Source organism: Pecten maximus, chromosome 8 (genome assembly GCF_902652985.1).
Source record: "Pecten maximus chromosome 8, xPecMax1.1, whole genome shotgun sequence".
Lineage (NCBI taxonomy): Eukaryota > Metazoa > Mollusca > Bivalvia > Pectinida > Pectinidae > Pecten > Pecten maximus.
In genome coordinates, this window is record NC_047022.1 from 35,642,832 (window position 1) to 35,666,586 (window position 23,755).

Genomic DNA, 23,755 nt, shown 5'->3' on the forward strand with positions numbered 1-23,755 from the left:
ACCAATATGTTATTACAGGTATTGTTTTACGAAGATGTTTATGAAAAGTCTTTTTTCTTTTTAAACCTACAATAGCGGTAATCAAAAAGCATCATCTTTGTAATATATCATAACCGTGTACAAGTATTACTAAATAGTATAAAATTTGTATCCCCAGCAAAATAGTATCACCGTCTAGCAAAGGTTAAGTTGATACCAAGGACACCTTGATAAACAGTGTGCTCTGGTTACCGAGATTTATTTACTTTAGATACAGATAAGATACTGTCTCAACATATGTTGTACTTATATACGAGACGTACTCTCATTTTAGTGAAGGTTGAGGTGTGAACCATGTGTGAGTGGATAGAAGAGACGGACTCGGAGGGAAACTATTTGAAAACAAAGAAATATGAAGGAAAATTGTACGTCAGTCTTATCCCCGGAAACATCAAAGACCATCTCGAGAGGCTAGAAAACATGGAGATTCGGGACGATGATACATTCATCATGTCCTACCCGAAGTCAGGTAAGGCTAAATAAACGTCGAAATTATTTTTAGGTGACAAAGCAACGATTCTCACAGGGTATGTGTTCATTTTATCAAAGATTGTGTAAAACTACATATAATGAATGCTACATGTTTACTCTGTTAGTACTGCATATTGTTTTACAGTAATTTGTACATCGTGGTTTACCCCGTCAGTTGTACATCGTGTTTTACCCCGTCAGTTGTACATCGTGTTTTACCCCGTCAGTTGTACATCGTGTTTTACCCCGTCAGTTGTACATCGTGTTTTACCCCGTCAGTTGTACATCGTGTTTTACCCCGTCAGTTGTACATCGTGTTTTACCCCGTCAGTTGTACATCGTGTTTTACCCCGTCAGTTGTACATCGTGTTTTACCCGTCAGTTGTACATCGTGTTTTACCCCGTCAGTTGTACATCGTGTTTTACCCCGTCAGTTGTACATCGTGTTTTACCCCGTCAGTTGTACATCGTGTTTTACCCCCGTCAGCTTGTACATCGTGTTTTACCCCGTCAGTTGTACATCGTGTTTTACCCCGTCAGTTGTACATCGTGTTTTACCCCGTCAGTTGTACATCGTGGTTTACACTCAGTTGTACTTCGTGTTTTACCCCGTCAGTTGTACATCATGTTCTACCCCGTCAGTTGTACATCATGTTTTACCCCGTCAGTTGTACATCGTGTTTTACCCCGTCAGTTGTACTTCGTGTTTTACCCCGTCAGCTGTACACCGTGTTTTACCCCGTCAGTTGTACATCGTGTTTTACCCCGTCAGTTGTACTTCGTGTTTTACCCCGTCAGTTATACATCGTGTTTTACCCGTCAGTTGCATTTGACATCGTGTTTTACCCGTCAGTTTGTACATCGTGTTTTACCCCCGTCAGTTGTACATCGTGTTTTGCCCCGTCAGTTGTACATCGTGTTTTACCCCGTCAGTTGTACATCGTGTTTTACCCCGTCAGTTGTACATCGTGTTTTACCCCGTCAGTTGTACATCGTGTTTTACCCCGTCAGTTGTACATCGTGTTTTATCCCGTCAGTTGTACATCGTGTTTTATCCCGTCAGTTGTACATCGTGTTTTACCCCGTCAGTTGTACATCGTGTTTTACCCCGTCAGTTGTACATCGTGTTTTACCCCGTCAGTTGTACATCGTGTTTTACCCCGTCAGTTGTACATCGTGTTTTACCCCGTCAGTTGTACATCGTGTTTTACCCCGTCAGTTGTACTTCGTGTTTTACCCCGTCAGTTGTACATCGTGTTTTACCCCGTCAGTTGTACATCGTGTTTTACCCCGTCAGTTGTACATCGTGTTTTACCCCGTCAGTTATACATCGTGTTTTACCCCGTCAGTTGTACATCGTGTTTTACCCCGTCAGTTATACATTGTGTTTTACCCCGTCAGTTGTACATCGTGTTTTACAGTCAGTTGTCCATCGTGTTTTACCCCGTCAGTTGAACATCGTGTTTTACCCCGTCAGTTGTACATCGTGTTTTACCCCGTCAGTTATACATCGTGTTTTACCCCGTCAGTTGTACGTCGTGTTTTACCCCGTCAGTTGTACATCGTGTTTTACCCCGTCAGTTGTACATCGTCAGTTGTACATCGTGTTTTACCCCGTCAGTTATACATCGTGTTTTACCTCGTCAGTTGTACATCGTGTTTTATCCCGTCAGTTGTACATCGTGTTTTACCCCGTCAGTTGTACATCGTGTTTTACCCCGTCAGTTATACATCGTGTTTTACCTCGTCAGTTGTACATCGTGTTTTACCCCGTCATTTGTCCATCGTGTTTTATCCCGTCAGTTGTACATCGTGTTTTACCCCGTCAGTTGTACATACTGTTTTACCCCGTCAGTTGTACACCAACCTAATTACTATTAGAAGGCGAGTTTGACCTTGTGATGTGATCATTAGCAAATGATTTGTTTTCGCCATTTTAACATTGAACGTGCAAACCGCATGCTCTCATAAGTTGGAAAAATGAAAACATTTTGTTTTCTTCAGGAACACATTGGGTGTTTACGATTACCAGTATGCTCCGTACCGGAAAGTCTTCTTACATCGGTTCCCCACATTTCTTGGACTACAACGATGTTGACATCCTTGACAAGTTACCATCGCCGAGACTTTTCGCCTCTCATATGACCTTTGACCGACTTCCTCGTCAGGCCAGGGAAGGAAAGGGGAAGGTGTTCGTTGTTTCCAGAAATCCCAAGGATGTCGCCGTTTCCCTTTATCTTTTTCTAACGAAGTTGAAGAAGGCTGATTTTTCAGGATCGTGGGAGGGATTTGTAAAGTTTTACACGGAGGGCAAAAGTACGCAGATTTTACCCTCAAAATGGCTTTTCTTTAAATTAGGAATTGTCACCTGAACAAAATTGAATGACCAATTCCATCATTCTTATTTGAAATCTTTGATCATGCTTTTGATCGTCTTGATTAATTATCAAAGGATACTATAGGATTCATGACCATGAATCTATTCTTCAACAGATCTGTATACATACAGAAACACAGTACGCATTAAAATATCAGAATATGTATACCTGATACGATCAATACCATATACCGGATGTTATATGCCAAGAATATTTCTCGCGAATCAGACTGATGTTCCTTTTCACTACTTACTTGTAAATGGATGGAACTTGTGAAAGGTTGATAAACAGATCATGTACTGTTTCAATGTTATATAATGTTTATCTTCAGTGCTGTATGGCTCTTGGTTTCAAACGCTGTTTGACTGGGAGAAGACAAAGGCCACTAACAAAGAAGACAATGTTATGTATTTGATTTACGAAGACATGAAACAAGTAGGTGTCTAGCTTCATCATATAAAATCAATATACAACAATCTTCCAGGGTGACAGTGCTTTATTTGTTCCCTTTTTAGTACAGCGTTAGATTTAACAGTCGATAGGGCTAGATTTTTTTGTCAACCTGTTTGTAGAAGATAATGTCATTTCACTAAAAAAATTAGATGTAAAAATAGCAGTGAAGTATCCTTCTCATTTAGAGAATTTATCGCCACAGTTACTAAAAACTAGGAAACCATCTACAGTTAAAAAAGAAATAATAAAAAATTATTTACACAATTTAAAAACCGAAATTCCCTTAAACTGTTACATGTATATGCAGTTTGAATGGCCTGTTTTGTAGTTTTAAGTAGAACTATAAGACGACGATACGTATGTTTACATAGATATATTTCCTATTGTTATCAAACTTTAAATCTCTTTCTAGGATCTTCTCTCTTACGTCACCAAGATGGCGTCGTTCCTGGGTGTGACTTATGACAAACCATTCCTAGAGGAAGTCACGGACAGGTGTACATTTAAAACAATGGTGAAAACAATTATTGACGAAATCAAACCACAAGACCAGGATTTTATACATAAAGTATCCGACGAAAAGAAATTACCAATCTACAGGAAAGGTATGACAAACAGCGTGAAATCTGCTCTATAGCATACACATTTAACTCCTATCACGAACACGATATGTTTACTGGTGAATTTAAGTAAACAATTGAATTTATATTTCATCTGAAAAACTCAATAATGAATGCAGTTGTAGATGTAGTAGTATCTGATAAGTCTTACGAAACTCTACCATTAGGTATTTCAGGGATAAAATGTGTCTTACGGTGTTTTGTGCTTCTAAAAGTTCCAATAAATAGTATCAGTTTCTGTGTTTTGCCGTCTATCAATACCTTTTGTATTGTTATAACAATTGCTTCAAAGTATATTATCCAGTCCTTAAACTGACCACTACCTGCAATAGATCGTTATGTCTATAGATGTATTTTTGTTTGAATTTTCAGGAGAGGTTGGGGATTGGAAGAACCATTTTACTGTGGCACAAAATGAAGCATTCGACAGAATATACGACGGAAAAATGCGAGACAGCAAATGTAAATTCAGATTCGAGTAAAACAAAGCGGCGCCTTGTAGTACTTGCGGGAAGTGTAGACATATTTTTTTGTGTTCTTCTGGATGTCGAAGTCTGACACCAACAGAATCGTTATACTTTGTAAAGACGTGTGCTGTACCAGCTGATATTCGTTTTATTTTGGCATTTTTCATTTATAAATCCACAGACAGAACAAATTTCCCGTGGCCTTGGATCAGTAAACAACGGGACGACCGATATACCCTTGGATCAGTAAACAACGGGACGACCGATATACCCTTGGATCAGTAAACAACGGGACGACCGATATACCCTTGGATCAGTAAACAACGGGACGACCGATATACCCCTGGATCAGTAAACAACGGGACGACCGATATACCCCTGGATCAGTAAACAACGGGACGACCGATATACCCTTGGATCAGTAAACAACGGGACGACCGATATACCCCTGGATCAGTAAACAACGGGACGACCGATATACCCTTGGATCAGTAAACAACGGGACGACCGATATACCCTTGGATCAGTAAACAACGGGACGACCGATATACCCCTGGATCAGTAAACAACGGGACGACCGATATACCCTTGGATCAGTAAACAACGGGACGACCGATATACCCTTGGATCAGTAAACAACGGGACGACCGATATACCCTTGGATCAGTAAACAACGGGACGACCGATATACCCTTGGATCAGTAAACAACGGGACGACCGATATACCCTTGGATCAGTAAACAACGGGACGACCGATATACCCTTGGATCAGTAGAAAACAGGATTGTCGCTATTCCAATTCATCGCGTCAGTTTAAACATGTTTCATCATCATAGATAGCCACTGTCATGCTGCCACTGTTAAATAGCCTGGTAATAGAATAAACGTTCTGTTATAAATATCTTTGTTTATTTCTTTACTTGGAATACGATATTTACTTTGACGCTACTTATTAAATAATTCGCGACATTCTATATGAAACTGGCACAGGCAACATTAACAGTCAACAAACATCATATACGTATCTTGCAAAGAACAGCTATACTTAAATGCAGCACGGCGTTCCGTTGTATACAAGTGTAAATGATGGAAAGTCTCGGTCATATACAGACGCATGGCAATCGTACGTTATCGGCGTTTTTTTTACCCTGACCATGTGTATGCTTTAATGTCCTATCAACAGCTAATGTCATTTAAGGCCTGTAACAACCACGACGATCATCTAGCCGAAATTTCAAACCGAGTGTGTCTAAACGTTTATTTCCTGCTTATACTGTCAGTCACACAATTTTGGCGGTTGGCTATTTCTGCAAATTTGGTTTTATACTGTGTTTTTCTTGTCAGAAACAGACTTCATTACAACATCAGGGGAGATAATTACTAGTACTTAGTTATCGCTCTTTGTGTGTGTTTTCAGCACTCTTGAAATCTTTGACGTGAACAGGTATGGGGTCACTTGCTCGACTACGTTGGTTTTCCCAGGGTACCTCGGTTTCCTCCAAAAGTAAGACCCCTCGCGAGCTTCCATCCGGACTAAGAAGCGTAATTGATATAAGTTGATATAACTTGTTTCGCAATTGTTGTAAAAATAACATAGTTTATATTTTTATAGAAACACGTTGAGCAAAACATACTGATAACCGACAAACGTAGCATTTTAGTGTCATAATATTCGTTGGTAACATTGCTATATGCATTTAAACTCTCCTCTCGATGGGCTTCAATCTATCACACCATGTCACCAATTAGAGAAAACTGATGTTACGCAATTTTCCCTGTTTTCGCAATTATCGATGTGATTTGATTTCAAACAAATCTTTCCTGTCTTAAATTCCAATCGCAAATATGACCTCGAATACAATAAATTTGCGTCTTTAGATTCCATACGTAAATGTAGGTTTCCTTATTGCGGAGTTGTGTATGTTAAACCAACAGTAGGAAGGACAGGAGACAGCCAGCCAAACGTAATTTATTCTTGTACTGTTTTAGACACAGGGTAGCATGTACCCGTTTGTCTGTCGTCAGTAAAAGGATAGACCTTGAATGCCACTAACTAACACCGAAATGTTTTACGAGTCCGTGTCTGACATATCACGTTGTCGAGAAAAAAAGTACAGAAGGTTTAAGCAAATCATGTTTGGATTGGAGTCACCATCCCAAAAGGCAACGATCCCTTTTATCAACGCGACCCATCCTATTCTCCCCACACTTTTTATCATCACGTCCCTTCCTATTCTCCCCACACTTTTTATCATCACGTCCCCTGCATCCTATTCTGCCCACACTTTTTATCAACACGTCCCTACCTTTTATCCCCACACTTTTTATCATCACGTCCCATCCTATTCTCCAATCCTTTTTATCAACACGACCCATCCTTTTCTCCCCACCATTTTTATCAACACGACCCATCCTTTTCTCCCCACACTTTTTATCAACACGACCCATCCTTTTCTCCCCACCATTTTTATCAACACGACCCATCCTTTTCTCCCCACACTTTTTATCAACACGACCCATCCTATTCTCCCCACACTTTTTATCATCACGTCCCATCCTATTCTCCCCACACTTTTTATCAACACGTCCCATGCATCCTATTCTCCCCACCATTTTTATCAACATGACCCATCCTATTCTCCCACCCTTTTTTTATCAACACGTCCCATCTTTTTCTCCCCACCATTTTTATCAACACGACCCATCCTTTTCTCCCCACACTTTTTATCAACACGACCCATCCTATTCTCCCCACACTTTTTATCATCACGTCCCATCCTATTCTCCCCACACTTTTTATCAACACGACCCATCTTTTTCTCCCCACCATTTTTATCAACACGACCCATCCTATTCTCCCCACACTTTGTATAAACACGACCCATCCTATTCTCCCCACACTTTTTATCAACACGTCCCATGCATCCTATTCTCCCACCCTTTTTTATCAACATGACCCATCCTATTCTCCCCACACTTTTTATCAACACGTCCCATGCATCCTATTCTCCCCACCATTTTTATCAACACGACCCATCCTATTCTCCCCACACTTTTTATCAACACGTCCCATGCATCCTATTCTCCCACCCTTTTTTATCAACACGACCCATCCTATTCTCCCCACACTTTTTATCATCACGACCCATCCTATTCTCCCCACACTTTTTATCAACACGTCCCATGCATCCTATTCTCCCACCCTTTTTTATCAACATGACCCATCCTATTCTCCCCACACTTTTTATCAACACGTCCCATGCATCCTATTCTCCCCACCATTTTTATCAACACGACCCATCCTATTCTCCCCACCATTTTTATCAACACGTCCCATGCATCCTATTCTACCCACCATTTTTATCAACACGACCCATCCTATTCTCCCCACCATTTTTATCAACACGTCCCATGCATCCTATTCTCCCACCCTTTTTTATCAACATGACCCATCCTATTCTCCCATCACGTCCCTACCTTTTCTCCCCACCCTTTTTATCAACCCGCCTTACATGTCAAGCCATTCAGTACACACTTTAGCTGAAGGTCCGTCAAGATAGGTAAGGTTTAACAAGTTCACGAAACCATTGGTCCGCATAGACTTACAGGCCCCAAGTAGACTAACAGGCCCCAAGTAGACTAACAGGCCCCAAGTAGACTAACAGGCCCCAGGTAGACTAACAGGCCCCAGGTAGACTAACAGGCCCCAGGTAGACTTACAGGCCCCAGGTAGACTTACAGGCCCCAAGTAGACTAACAGGCCCCAAGTAGACTAACAGGCCCCAGGTCTTACAGTTCGGACACTGTCTGTACCACAATACATGGCTTTCCAATAAATTCGCTTTTATTATCCTAATCATTTTTAATGTTAGACATGTATTAAAATCCCTTTCGCTGGTGTGGGCCTCTGGCTAGCCTTTTTTGTAGACATTTGTCTATACAATAATTAACGTTTCCCATTATTTTCTAACCTCTCACTTTTTCTATGGTCTGTTTTTTTCTTTAATCATCAGTTTGTGTCTTCAGTGATTTACTTTGTATACTTAGTTCTGGTTGAGGTGATTTAAACTCATCTGGGAGTTTAGTCCAAGTGAGATTTAATTGCCATGGGACAAGGTATGTTGTCTGTCCGTCATCAATATCTTTAGACAATTACGTCTTCTAAAAACCTACGAAACACATTTCAACTTCATTTTGCAAGGGCCATGTATAAGGGAAGGGAAATAGAGCCTCTATCATATGACTACATTTACATAATACACGACCAAGACATGGGGCGATACACACTATCATAACTGGCCTATAGTAGGACTTATCTCTGTCAGATTTCTTACCCAATTACAATAAAATAAAACTATTCTACTAGATTTGGTCCTTCGGTCTGTGCTACCCTTACACTTTTGACCTACCCATCCCATAAGTGTATATATTTAGTAAGCATAAAGAAGATTATAGTATTATGCCAATATTAAATGTAGGCTATGAAATGAGTGATACAGGCCTATTGGGCCTATTGTTTTGTATCAAGGGGCTAATTATTACTGTAATTGATTCTAATTGCTCAAATCTTACATTTTCATCATACATTCATATCCCCCAATGCAATAATGTACAAGTCGTGTCATGTCATATATTAGTAGATAGTTTTTATCATTACGGCGACATGGAAGCCGTTGCTATTTATGGCGCGGGAAGGATGTCATAATTAAATATTTTTGCCTAGGCAAAATTATTTCTGCCTAGGCAAAAATCGAATATTGCTTAGGCAAACATATTTCTGCCTAGGCAATATTCGATTTTTGCCTAGGCAAAATTATTTCTGCCTAGGCAAAAATAATTTTGTTTCGATTATTGCCTAGGCAAAAATCGAATTTTGCCTAAGCAGAAATCGAATTTTGCCTAGGCAATAATCGAATTTTGCCTAAGCAGAAATCGAATTTTGCCTAGGCAATATTTTATTTTTGCCTAGGCAAAATTCGAATTTTGCCTAGGCAAAAATATTTAATTATGACATCCTTCCCGCGCCATAGCTATTAGCAGCTATTAGAACAGGAATTTCGCGTCATATATTGGTAGAAAGATTATATCATCAAGATGTAAACAACATAGAGTTTTGTGATTACGTAATGTTAATTCCGGACCCATTTCGGTTCGGTTACTGTAGTGGTGACGTCATGAAAACCCTTACATCAGTGTCGTACAGAGGACGCGCCACTAATACCGAGGAACGTTCGGATATATACATGTACATGTATATATGTGTTCCGGTAACGAACATACCCAGATTATCTATAAGAGTTCATCATGTGTGAGTGGGTGGAGGAATCGGACTCGGAGGGAAATATATTGAAAACCAAAAAATATGAAGGAAAACTGTACACGAGTATAATACCGGGGAACGTCAAGGACCACTTGGAGAGGCTAGAAAACATGGAGGTTCGGGACGATGATACATTCGTTATGTCCTACCCAAAGTCAGGTACAGCTACATACAAATGTACACCTAGAGATTTGTCATACTACAGACCTAGATTATTTTAACATTTTCTTAATGTATTCAGAATTTTACTCCATGATAAAGAACATTTCAAATTTTTAGTTAAAATCGTGCTTTTCAAGCTATATTCTGTTTGAGTAAACGTCATACTCCAACAATGTAAGAGGTTTTACACGGCGAGATACTTTTGACAGGCGCAGTCGGCAAAATCATATCGGATAGAAAAAGAGCCCACCAGCGGCCTCTTATGTTATAGGAGTAGTCTATATAGATACCCTCCTAGTATGCACTGACGAGTTAAACCAGAGCGGTTAAACTGATAAATATTCTCACACACCTACATCACAGACGTCTATATATACCACAAGTCTGGTTACACGTAACATACAATGTCTGAGGTAACGATGTAATGTGTAGATAGACCGTGTTATTTTGCCATATTTTTTTGAAAAAAATACTTTATATTTTTGTTAATTTCACGTTTGCTACGATGAAAGACAATGCTGTTACAATGTGTGTAATGGATGGCCATGACACGACAACAGGGCTGCTACGTGTCCGTCGTTAATTTCACGTTTGCTACGATGAAAGACGATGCTGTTACAATGTGTGTAATGGATGGCCATGACACGACAACAGGGCTGCTACGTGTCCGTCGTATGAGTGCTCTGACATGTTATATGTAATAAACAGCGCATTACGTATCCGGATAACCATGCAAGTGTATCACTAGCACTCGATCTGTAAGATCTAACTGGAATTTATTAATTTCATTAGTATCAAAAAAGTTAACTGTTCGTTACAAATGTGTGTTGCACTATTTTAAAAAAATACATGAGATTTAAACATATTTTCGTACGTGCTGTAAATAATTCATTTACAGACATTTTCAATGTCACACATGGGCGGACACCTACAACACAACATTTTTCTTTTTGAAGCGCAGTTTACCAGGGATTTAAACCGAGTAGGGTAGAAATGCATCGTCGAGAAAAGTAGTGAAAATTTATTCAAAATGCAGTTAAAGAATCCACATACATATACATGTCGGAGCAATTTGTTAGGATGGAATTTGAGTAGCCATTTTGCTGACCATTGTTCAAGTTTATTTAAATTGTTTTGCAAAGTGTCTTTATCATTGCTATACCTAATTTCTGGGTATAACTTTGTATCGTCCGCAAAAAGGGGAGATTTAGATTTTGGGATTTCGGGTAAATCATTTATATATACTACAAACACAGGTGCAATCAGTGATTGCGAAAGCTCACCGGTGGCAGCAATCACACTATGCATTCATTTTTTATGTATGTACATTTATAAGCGTGTCATTTTGAAATTGTATGTCACATAATATCGCTCCTAGACCTCTAATGGATCTATAAACCAAATAAGAAGGGTGCAGACTTACAAACGTACGGTAACATTTTCTAATTGGTCTGAAATTAAGGCCGGGATTCCCCAAGGTTCGATAGTGGGCCCCTTTTTGTTTCTCTTATTATCCCCTCGCGACGAAAAGTCGGGGAGGGGATATAGCGTTCCGTTCGTACGTAAGTGCGTAAGTACGTAAGTACGTACGTACGTATGTTCCCTTTTTTTTCAGTGCTCTTGCAACTTCATTTCTGAACGGATTCTGACCAAACTTCATATATGGGTCCAGCATAGGAATACCTCGAACGAGTTCGTGTTTCAGGGTGCCAAGGTCAAGGTCAAGGTCACCGTTACTATTTATAGAAAATCTTTGTCAGCACTCTTGCAACTTCATTTCTGAACGGATCCTGACCAAACTTCATATATGGGTCCAGCATGGGAATACCTCGAACGAGTTCGTGTTTCCGGGTGCCAAGGTCAAGGTCAGCGTTACTATTTATAGAAAATCTTTGTCAGCGCTCTTGCGACTTCATTTTTGAAAGGATCTTGACCAAACTTCATATATGGGTCCAGCAAGGGAATACCTCGAACGGGTTCAGTTCAGTGCAAATGACAACTGATGTTACTTATTTCAATGTCCTGCAATAACCCCACCCCCCATTTTGCGTCAGAGTTCATGTGTTAGCACGCGAGGGGATTTGTATCGTTTGCGATGCCTTGCTTATAAATGACATTGTGAAAGACATACGAGCTAATATAAAATTATTTGCAGTTGTCTCCTCTTTGTATGTCATTATTGACTCGCCTACATGTAGGATTGGTGCTGTCGATTTAAATTTCGACCTTCGTAAAATTCATGAATAGTCAGCGAATTGGTTGCTTAACTTTAAATCCTACTAAAACGGAAACCCTATTACTATTTAAAATGACTCATTCCCCAATTCGTCCTCCTCTATACATGAATAATATTTTGCTTACTGAGGTAAATTCACATAGGCATCTCGGTTTGATATTACATATTATATATGTACATGTCATATCAACTTGATCATGATATGCATGTAAAATTTATACGACATTGATCGACATTGATTGACAATTTGACCTTTGACCTTTGGTGACCCATATAATGACCTTTGGTATAACTCATGACTCTTATAATATACTCATACATATAACACGTACACGATATTGATCGACGTTAGTTGATAATTTGACCTTTCAACTTTGGTAACCGATATGATGACTTTGGTATATCTTCAAACTGTAATATGATATGCATATAAAATGTATACGATATTGATCAACATTGATAAACAATTTGACCTGGTACCTTTGAGTGACCCATATAATGACCTTTGGTATAACTTATCAGTACGATAAGATATTCATGGAACAATTACACAATATTGATCGACATTGATTAACAATTTGACCTGGTACCTTTGGTTACTCATGTAATGACCTTTGGTATAAGTTATGCCTAATGTAAGTTATTCATATATGTTACATGTACACGATACTGATTGACGATGTGACCTGGGACATTTGGTAACCCATATAATAACCTTTGGTATATCTTCAAACTGTAATATGACATGCATATAAAATGTATACGATATTGGTCGATATTGACTTTTGACCTTGGTTGGCCCATATATGACCTTTCGTATCAATTTTAACAATAATAAGATATTCATGTATATGATATTGATCGACATGGATAAACAAGTTGTCCTATTAAGTGTTCGATTATTTATTCAAAAACCGAGATCCACTGTAACATTTGAATATGGAACCGGTGTCATTTGTGTGTCTCCTTGAAAAGGTGACATATAGGTATTACTATATCAGCGGCGGCGTCCGCACAATGGTTTCCGTCCAATAACTTGAGTTCCCTTTGGCCAATCAAACTCAAACTTCATACAGTGCTTCCTTACTAAAAGTGCTTGTTTGGGATTGCTTTTCAGGTTCAAAGGTCAAAGGTCAAGGTCACCGTTTCTATTAATAAAAAATTGGTTTCCATGCAATAACTAGAGTTCCTTTGAGCCAATCAAACTCAAACTTCACACAGTGCTTCCTTACCAAAAGTGCTTCCTTAGGATTACTTTTCAGGTTCAAAGATCAAAGATCCTTGCTTCTATAAATAGAAAATAGAAAATAGGTTTGCTTGCGATAACTTAAGATCCCTTGGGCCAATAAAACTCAAACTTGATGCATTGCTTTCTTATAAGAAGTGATTGCTTGGGATTGCTTTCGATATTCAAAGGTCAAAGGTCAAGGTCACTGTTGCTATTAATATAAATTTGGTTTCCATTTGATAACTCGAGTTCCCTTGGACCAATTAAACTCAAACTTGTGTAGTACTTCCTTATCAAAAGTGCTTGCTTGGGATTGCTTTTCAGGCTTTGGATAGCTTTTCAGGTTCGAAAGTCACGGTCACTGTAAATAAATAGAAAATCTGTCCAGTTCTCTTTGGGTCAATCAACCTAAAACTTACATTGTAATATAGTGCTTTCTGCTTTTGTATGAAAAACACTTAAATTTTGCATGAAACTTGTTTTGATTTGCAAAGCAGATCAATTTGATTTTTAAAATTCAAATCCTAGCTTGCTGTGCAGGTGTCATTTTGATTATTTGATACATAAATGGTTCAACACGTTATGTGGTCTATTTTCTACGTTTCAAATATCACACCCGGTCATTAAGAGTATCTATGCTATTGATTATCATATGTTTAATGTAAATGTTCAACGATGAACATGACCCACGTTATCCTTCTTTTGTTGGATTAGATACAATGAATTTTAAATACTAGCTAAATGACGATGTCTTCAGTGACACGTTTGACTGATTACATACCTTGCAGGGGTATGAAAACATACTGTCGTTTCACTTATAGTTTGTATAGTGAATTGATTACGTTTTGTATTCTTGGCTGGTGTACAGGTGTGTATATATGTATTTTTTCTGTCGTTACAAACAGATCGTATGCAGGCATGCTCCATAGCGGACAACTTTTAATTAACTAAATGAAACTAGGTAAAACCACATATCTGTGTTTATACAGTTTATTCATCTCTTTACAACCAGGACATTAGTTGGAAATGATAATACTGTTTTGTAAAATTATTTGCGATATATGCTGCAACTGATATCAAAGTAAATGATTTGTCCTTTTAAACACAATTTAACCAATCATATCCATATACATAATGAAAATCTCATAAAATTAACGTTATCAATCAGTCCCGCCATTTATACAAAATTGAATCCTGTTCACCCAATTTTGAACAATATCCCGACATTCCAGACCCCAGGTGGGTCGGATCAACGGCTTATACAAACTGAGTTTCCCTTCATCCACGGACACTTCCAACCAATATCCTGTTCCTCCTTAAGAAGAAGACGGATTTTAAAGAATTTACTACACTTCCCCTGTGTGGTCTTAGTCCTCTGGCCCCCGGTTCAGTCTCATCGTTTTTACGAAAGTAAATTCTCTTCACCCAATGATGCTTCAGACTAAAATTTGACAATGTCATGTAATTTCTACAGAAGCAGAAGTCTTTTTAAAGAATTTACTAAATTTATCCTATTGGACCCCGCACCTCCAACCCCTGGGAGGCCTGAATCGCTGTTTATAAAAATTGGCCTCCCTTCATCCAAGGATGGTTATGACCAAATATGGAACAAATAATTTCATTCCCACAGAAGAAATAGATTTTAAAGACATCGCTATATTTTCGCTATTGGCCCGTCCCTCAGGTCCCTGAGAAGCCAGACCTATCATTTATACGAAATTGGTTTCCCTTCATCCAGGGATGTTTCTGACCAAATATATGCGACAAATAATTTCATTACTTTAGGCGAAGTAGGATTTTAACGAAATTGTTTTGTTTTCCCAATTGGGCCTGTTTATTCAAATTGATTCCTATTTGTCCTATTTGGTCCCGTCTATCAGGCGCATTTACCACATATTTATACAATGTATACTGTATAATATAACTGTAGTTACCCATGATGCCACTGCTGACGCAATATCTCATGGTCTAAATCTAAGATATTGCCCATTATATATTTCTTATGGTTTTTGGTGATTGGACTAAAAAGATGAGAAATGGTTTTAAATCAAAAGGAGTACATGAAAGTGGTATAAGACTCGGACAAGGTGTGAACGTTAAATTACCCCCTCTGTTCCAATAGTGTGGGGACTGATAATCCATATGCCGTCAAGAACAATATGATAATGATTGAATACCGTAAACCCCCACTTACTCCAATTCGTGCAGAACTGATCGAGGTTTGAGGAATACATGGTGTTCAAGTAATTCGCGGTTGATTAAATACGTATGACTCTGTCGGAACCAAAGGAAATGTTCGACGAATGAAGGTATTCGAGTAAACCGGGTTCTTGACGGCATATAGATTTTAAAAAAAAACCCATAGAAAATGGACCCACAACGTGTTAACCCATTTACATATCAAATGTTCAAAATAACACTGCTTTCGTATTTAACGTTCAATTGGGTTCCCAAGTTATGATCATCGAAAAGAAAATATCATCAACCTTTACCAATTACATTAAAAATTAACCCGGTTCCATATTCAACGTTGAAAATGGACCCCTCAACATATTGACCCATGTCCATATTATTAGTTAAAAATGACACCGGTTCCATATTCAATGTTGAAAATGGACTTCGCAACATGTAGTGACCCATTTCGATATTATTTGTTAAAAATGACACCGGTTCCATATTCAACGTTGGAAATGGACCCCACGACATACTGACCCATTTCCATATTATGTGTTTAAAATGACCCCGGTTCCAATTTCAACGTTGAAAATGGACCCATAACATATTGACCAATTTTCAAATTTTCAAAATGATACAAGTTCCATATTCAAACGTTACAGTGAATCTCGCTTTATGAATAATCTATGTCGATCAATATCGTATACATGTTTTATGAATTGCTTATAAAGTTAAAATTTATACAAAATATCATTATATGTATCACCAAAGGTCAAAGGTCAATGTTGATCAATATCGTATACATTAGAATATGCATATCATGTTACAGTTTGAATATTTACCTAGTCATTTCGTGGGTCACCAAAGTTCACAGGTCAGATTTTTCATAAATACTGACCAATGTCGTATATATGTCATATGCATATCTTATATAGTTACACCAAAGGTCATAATTTTGGTCATCAAAGGTCATAGGTCAAATTGTTTATCAATGTCGATCAATATCGTTTTCATGCTATGTGAATATCTTATAACATTGATAAGTTATACCAAAGTTTATTAAATGGGTCACCAAAGGTCAAAGGTTAAATTGTTTATCAATGTTGATCAATATGGTATACATTTCATATGCATATCATATTACAGTTTGAATATTTACCAAAGGTCATTACGTGGGACACCAAGGGTCACAGGTCAAATTCTTAATTAATGTGGACCAATGTCGTATAAATTTCATATGCATATCTTATAATGGTGATAAGTTATACGAAAGGTCATTATCTGGGTAACCAAAGATCAAATATTAAATTGTTTATTAATGTCGATCAATATCGTGTACATGTCATATGGATACCTAATAATAGTGATAATTTTTACCAAAGGTCATTATATGGGTCATCAAAGGTCAAAAGGTACATTTTGTACGCCTATTTTAAAACAGTGTAAAGTTATACGAAAGGCCATGAACTGGTTCAATAAAGGTCACGGGTCAGATTATCAATCAATGTCTATAAATCGTATACATGTATAGGGGCATCTTATTTAAAGTGATGCTAATGGTCATTATCTGGGTCACCAGATGTCACGAGTTAAAGTGTTAATATAAATGTACATGTACATAAGTATTATATACATTATATATACACTTCTCATAACAGCCTAATGTTATTTCAAAGGTCACCTAAGGTCACAGGCCATTTCATTCTACCAATGTCCTTCAATATCGTTTATACATTGTATCATGTAAGCATATCTTATCGCAACGTCTATGACAATGTAAACTGGTACCGAGATCCAATACTTTTATGTGGTTCACTATTCAACGGGGTCCATTTTCAGCGGGTATGTAAAGAACATTAAATATTTGGTTCCGTTTTCATGGCATCCCGGTTCCATTTTCAACGTTACACCGCCGTTCCGCCATTTTGTGTTGACTGAAAACCCGCCCGTTGCATTGTGGGACTTATTTATATAGAAACATGGTCCGTCGGACCCAGTTATTAGTCCCCTACCGGTGAAACCGGGGGGACTAGGTTTTACCTGCGTCCGTCCGCCCGTCCGCCCGTCCGCCCGGTTAAAGTTTTGGTTAAAGTTTTATAATGGCCCACCATTCACTTAATAATGGTATACGGATGGTGATTCTTCGCATAGAGGCTGTTTGGATGTGTGGCATTACTTTTGTACAGTTAAAAATGAAAAAAAAAAAATCTTTTTTTTTGGAAATGTTTGCCATATTATGGACTGCTCTCTGTATTCTTGAGGTTAAAGTTTTGTAATGGTTCTCCATTCACTTAATAATGGTATTAAGATGCTGCTTTTTAATGATAAGTATTAATGAATCAATATACATGTATACATGTAACCTACTGGCATCTCCATTGGATTGCAGGAACAGTGCAATTCCATGTAACATTTTATCTTACTGATGAAAGATTGATTGATTAGAGTTTAACAGCCTATCATCAGCGAGGTCATTTAAGTCCACCCTTGAACAGAAGATGGTATTCCATGTGGATAACCCAATAGAGTTGAATTTACACATTGTTTGGAATGAACTTATTTTCATAAAATGATCATGTTTCAGTTTTGGCTAAACTTTTTTACTCAAATTTGGCTAAAGATTTAACTTGAGGGCGCCGGTAGGGGACATGTATTTATACGTACTCAATGATACCATTACATCACTAGTTATACGTAATCAATGGTACCATTACATCATATAGTTATACGTACTCCTCCATGATAGCATTACATCATATAGTTATACGTACTCAATGATATCATTACATCACTAGTTATACGTAATCAATGGTACCATTACATCATATAGTTATACGTAATCAATGGTACCATTACATCATATTGTTATACGTACTCAATGATACCATTACATCACTAGTTATACGTACTCCTCCATGTTATCATTACATCATATTGTTATACGTACTCCTCCATGTTATCATTACATCATATTGTTATACGTACTCAATGATACCATTACATCACTAGTTATACGTAATCAATGATACCATTACATCACTAGTTATACGTAATCAATGGTACCATTACATCATATTGTTATACGTACTCAATGATACCATTACATCATATAGTTATACGTACTCAATGATACCATTACATCACTAGTTATACGTACTCAATGATATCATTACATCATATAGTTATACGTACTCAATGATACCATTACATCACTAGTTATACGTACTCAATGATACCATTACATCATATTGTTATACGTACTCCTCCATGTTATCATTACATCATATTGTTATACGTACTCAATGATACCATTACATCACTAGTTATACGTACTCAATGATACCATTACATCACTAGTTATACGTAATCAATGATACCATTACATCACTAGTTATACGTACTCAATGATACCATTACATCATATAGTTATACGTACTCAATGATACCATTACATCACTAGTTATACGTACTCAATGATATCATTACATCATATTGTTATACGTACTCAATGATACCATTACATCACTAGTTATACGTACTCCTCCATGTTATCATTACATCATATTGTTATACGTACTCAATGATACCATTACATCACTAGTTATACGTACTCCTCCATGTTATCATTACATCATATACTAGTAGTCATAGGTACATATGGAGGTTTTATATTATTTTCAGGAACACATTGGGTGTTTACGATTGCCAGTATGCTCCGTACCGGAAAGTCTTCTTATATCGGTTCCCCACATTTCTTGGACTACAACGATGTTGATACCCTGGACAAGTTACCATCGCCGAGGCTTTTAGCCTCTCATATGACCTTTGACCGACTTCCTCGTCAGGCCAGAGAAGGAAAGGGGAAAATATTGGTTGTAACCAGGAATCCCAAAGATGTTGCCGTTTCCCTTTATATCTTTTTCACGAAATTAAACGCGCCGGATTTCTCGGGATCATGGGAAGGATTTCTAAGATTTTATAATCAGGGAAAAAGTAAGTACTAAACATTGACTTGATTGTGCGGTGGCTTACCGTGCTCCAGTTTCCGAAGTGATGAATTATAAAAATATCCTCGGAAGCGTGAAAAAGTGCTATAACACAAAAACAGTAATATATGATATACATGTATGTAAGTATGTTTTTCAATTAAAACACACTGATTTAATGTTAGAGCCTAGTTCGAACTTGATACTATCGTAGATCTGTCTATCACGCGTACGACTTTTTAAACACCACTTAATTTATACATACATATACAACCGAAGTGGTTTAGGAATAATTAATCTTGCCAGCAACAAATAATCAATAGTTACTAAATCGTTAGTCTGAATTATAGAATCTGTTGTCTTCAGTGTTATATGGGTCCTGGTTCGAAACGCTGTTTGACTGGGAAAAGGTCAAGGCCACGCATAAAGGAGACAATACCATGTATTTGGTGTACGAAGACATGAAACAGGTATGTTCTTTTCTTCGATAAAAATGATTAGGTAAATGTTTGATTTGATATCACTGAGATAAACATAGTATATAATGCATGTAATAAATAATGGTATACTTGCTTTTCACATAATTGACCTGTTATGCAATGAATTTGTCCATGTGATAATTTTTTTATTATGTCACTAGTTTAATACACCATGGAGCGATTTCATCGGTTGCGCCAGGTCAAAAGTCGATTAGGACGTCGTAAATATCACCGCTCGCTTTTGCTACCTTAGGTCGAAAACGCGACGGCGAGGGGGCGAAATCGCGAAAACTCGACGGCAAGAGTGCGCACTCTCGCCGTCGCGTTTTCGCATTCTCGCGTTTTCAACCTCAAGTCGAAAAGCGAGATTCGGCCTATACGGCCGCCCTTGCACTCTCGCGTAAGAAAGCCTGCTTATTTACAGAACGTTATATATATATACGCGAGGGAGCGTGAGTGCGAGGACGGTCGTTATAAGACCTTATCTCGCGATTTCGCTCACTCGCCTACGCGTTTTCTCATTCTCGCGTTTTCGACCTAATGTCGAAAACGCGAGAACTAGAGATAAGGTCTTAACGGTGGTCCTTGCAATCTCACTCCCTCGCGTATATATATATCTAACGTTATGTTTATCCCTATATATGTTCCTCCAGAAAAAACTGACTTCCTTACGCGACTTGAGGTTTTCGCATTCTTCCCATCAAGTTTTCGCATTATAGTGTTTTCGCTCTTTCTCATTCTCGCATTTTCGCTCCTTCCCCTTCGCGAGATTTAATTTGTGGCCCTTGAGAGCCACCATATAATCATGACGATAACGTTACACATTGTAAAGAATAAAAAGCTTACAACCCCTCTTAAAATGTATGTTTTCTTAAAACATTAAAACCTTGTATATACATTATACAATGTACATGACATTGTCTTCTATAGATAAGAGGCTAACAATGAAGAGTGTCTGCAGCTTCTGGTGAAGCCATATTGGACAGACATCTTCAATTGGGATACATTCTCATGTTTTATCTTAATAGATTCCAAGATGATTCACATTGATACTGTTGTTGTTTGATCTATCTGATGCTTTTCCAGGATCTCTATGACAATGTCATTAAGATGGCGTCGTTCCTGGGTGTGACGTATGACAAACCATTCTTGGAGGAAGTCACGGACAGGTGTACATTTAAAACAATGGTGAAAACAATTATTGACGAAATCAAACCACAAGACCAGGATTTTATACATAAAGTATCAGACGAAAAGAAATTACCAATCTACAGGAAAGGTAATACTCTACGAGGGCTGATTGATAAGTTGTTTGCCTCATGTTGAAGGATATGAATTTTGTCAGACAAATTGTATTATTTTTCAACATAAACCCCTTCAGTATCTATACACTTCTGCCAGCGGTGTTTAAGGGCATCAATGCCACTTTTATAGAACTCCTTTTCTTGGCTGTTCAGAACGTCATCCACTGCATGTTAGGGTTAGGGTGCTGAAATAGTTGTTTTTAGTTTTGGAAATAGATGAAAGTCTGATCGAGCGAGATCAGGTGAATAAGGCAGATACTCAATCAATTTAAAGCCACAATCGTGAATGGCAACCATGGCAATGACAGAATCTTTCACCCGAACCCTAACCCTAACCGATTTTATCCATTTTGCAAAAGTCGCTTGTCTTGTTTACATTAGAGTGCTACCTCGTCGATATAAACTAGCGAAATGAGACCAGTCCTTGGGTACACGGCCCCAAGTAGGACTTAAAAAGTACGAGGCTCACAACTTATCAATCAACCCTCCTATACAATGTCGTGAAAACATACCTGAATCAAATTGTAACGAGGTCACGGGGATTGGGCGCAAACCCCCAACAATCTATATAATTGATTATGCTCATGATACATGTATATGTACAAACGTATACACATATATACCGAGGGTTGGGGTTTGTACCTAGGCCATGTGGTGTATCACTAGTCCGGCTTACGGGTCTTGGCAAGGCCAGGCATTCGAAAACGTAGGATGTCTTCTTCATAGATTTCATTGATAAAAACGTAGAAATCAGAACTCTATAACAAACAAATAGTATGTAGGTTAATAATATCGAACGTACGATACAGTACATATTTTACTAAGTTCGTGTTAATTAAATATCATGGGCTATACCTTAAAATCTGCAAACCTCTCCGTGATTACGTGTATTATGATGGCTTCAAAATGTCTTGCGTTCATCGAATTTGTAGTAGAGCATTGAATTAACAGTACCAAAATATCCCTGTTGTGTCTAATTTAATTCTTAGAGCGGTACTTTATCTTCCAGGAGAGGTTGGTGATTGGAAGAACCATTTCACTGTGGCACAAAATGAAACGTTCGACAGGATATACGAGGAACAAATGCGAGACAGCAAATGTAAATTTAGATTCGAGTAAAACCTAGTTGACCAGTGGTGAATGTATGGTTTACTATAACTTTTGAACATTATTTGAGAAACCAACGCCTCGTTTGCACGTTCATGGATCCAAGTAGAAAATATAAATTGTGTATAGAAGTGTTAGCGTAACAAACTCTTTCATATAGCATGGTTTGTATAAAACATCTTTTCAGTTTGATGAGTATTTATATGAATAAAATTTCGTATATCACAACCAGTATCACAACCAGTATCACTACCAGTATTGGATTGCACGTGACTTGCTTGGTTACGCTATGCCATCCTTATCATACAATGACTCGAATTATTCTTATCAAACAAGGTGTCATTGACTACAAAATAATTCTATGTAAACTGATAAATTCATGAAGTAATTTACATATCTGTATGACAATAGTTGTAGAATTGTATTGTACAGACACGACACTTTGTTTTAATAAATATGATGATTTATGGAGCGAAGATAAACAATACCAATCGAGGCAGAAGGTAAGCAATGAGGTACATTTCTGAACTTTCTCTGCCTTTTACCATTAATTGGAATTTGAAAAGTGGGGACACCCGGGACACATTACGAATGTACGTACAATTATTAATTAACGACATTTTCATTTAAGTTTTATCGGACCCTTTGATGGTTTCCATTTGAAAATTTGGACGTTTTGGAATGATTTACTCTTGTCTGAACATAATTTATGCAGTTCATTGATACATTGTACTTCGTTCATATGAAGTTTATCATTCCAAACGGTTACTTCATTATGAACAAAATCACGTTTTATCACTGTCATGTTACATTTAACGAAATATACATCCCCGGATTTATAAAACAAAAGAAAACAGTAAGCTTTTCACAGTGTAGAAAGCAGAATACAACGGTATGTTATCTAACCCACTACAGGGTGGATTAATGTATTGATATATTATAGCCGGTATGACATTCTATAACAAGGCATCGCAAACGATACAAATCCCCTCGCGTCCATTCAAAAGTCGCAACAACGCTGACAAAGATTTTCTATAAATAGTAACGGTGACCTTGACATTAACCTTGGCGCCCTGAAACACGAAATTGTTTGAGGTATTGCCATGCTTGACCCATATATGAAGTTTGGTCAGGATCCGTTCAAAAATGAAGCGTCAAGGTCAGCGTTACTATTTATAGAAAATCTTTGTCAGCGCTCTTGCGACTTCATTTTTTGAACGGATCCTGACCAAACTTTATGTATTGGTCCAGCATGGGAATACCTCGAACGAGTTCGTGTTTCAGGGTGCCATGGTCAAGGTCAAGGTCAGCGTTACTATTTATAGAAAAT

The 23,755-nt window shown here is 37.8% G+C and overlaps 2 protein-coding genes across 2 annotated transcripts; both read left to right on the forward strand.

The window, feature by feature from the left end:
- Positions 1–276: 276 nt before the first annotated feature.
- LOC117333340 (amine sulfotransferase-like) lies at positions 277–5,167 on the forward strand. Its single transcript, XM_033892596.1, has 5 exons — positions 277–508; positions 2,515–2,826; positions 3,220–3,323; positions 3,754–3,946; positions 4,334–5,167. Exons 1-5 carry the CDS (start codon positions 334–336, stop codon positions 4,441–4,443), a joined length of 894 nt encoding a protein of 297 aa, XP_033748487.1. The 5' UTR covers positions 277–333; the 3' UTR covers positions 4,444–5,167.
- A 4,450-nt stretch (positions 5,168–9,617) lies between these two features.
- LOC117333339 (amine sulfotransferase-like) lies at positions 9,618–22,657 on the forward strand. The gene is made up of 5 exons (XM_033892595.1): positions 9,618–9,907; positions 19,231–19,542; positions 19,902–20,005; positions 21,101–21,293; positions 22,328–22,657. Exons 1-5 carry the CDS (start codon positions 9,733–9,735, stop codon positions 22,435–22,437), a joined length of 894 nt encoding a protein of 297 aa, XP_033748486.1. The 5' UTR covers positions 9,618–9,732; the 3' UTR covers positions 22,438–22,657.
- The last annotated feature ends 1,098 nt before the right edge of the window (positions 22,658–23,755 follow it).

What these genes read in the sequence shown, in the direction of transcription:
- LOC117333339 (XM_033892595.1), top strand. Translation starts at nt 9,733, where the DNA reads ATGTGTGAGTGGGTGGAGGAATCGGACTCGGAGGGAAATATATTGAAA. An exon ending in ATTTTATAATCAGGGAAAAA is followed by an intron (nt 19,543 to 19,901) that starts GTAAGTACTAAA and finishes TGTTGTCTTCAG; the next exon opens with TGTTATATGGGTCCTGGTTC. An exon ending in ATTACCAATCTACAGGAAAG is followed by an intron (nt 21,294 to 22,327) that starts GTAATACTCTAC and finishes TTTATCTTCCAG; the next exon opens with GAGAGGTTGGTGATTGGAAG.
- LOC117333340 (XM_033892596.1), top strand. Translation starts at nt 334, where the DNA reads ATGTGTGAGTGGATAGAAGAGACGGACTCGGAGGGAAACTATTTGAAA. An exon ending in TTTACGAAGACATGAAACAA is followed by an intron (nt 3,324 to 3,753) that starts GTAGGTGTCTAG and finishes ATCTCTTTCTAG; the next exon opens with GATCTTCTCTCTTACGTCAC. An exon ending in ATTACCAATCTACAGGAAAG is followed by an intron (nt 3,947 to 4,333) that starts GTATGACAAACA and finishes TTGAATTTTCAG; the next exon opens with GAGAGGTTGGGGATTGGAAG.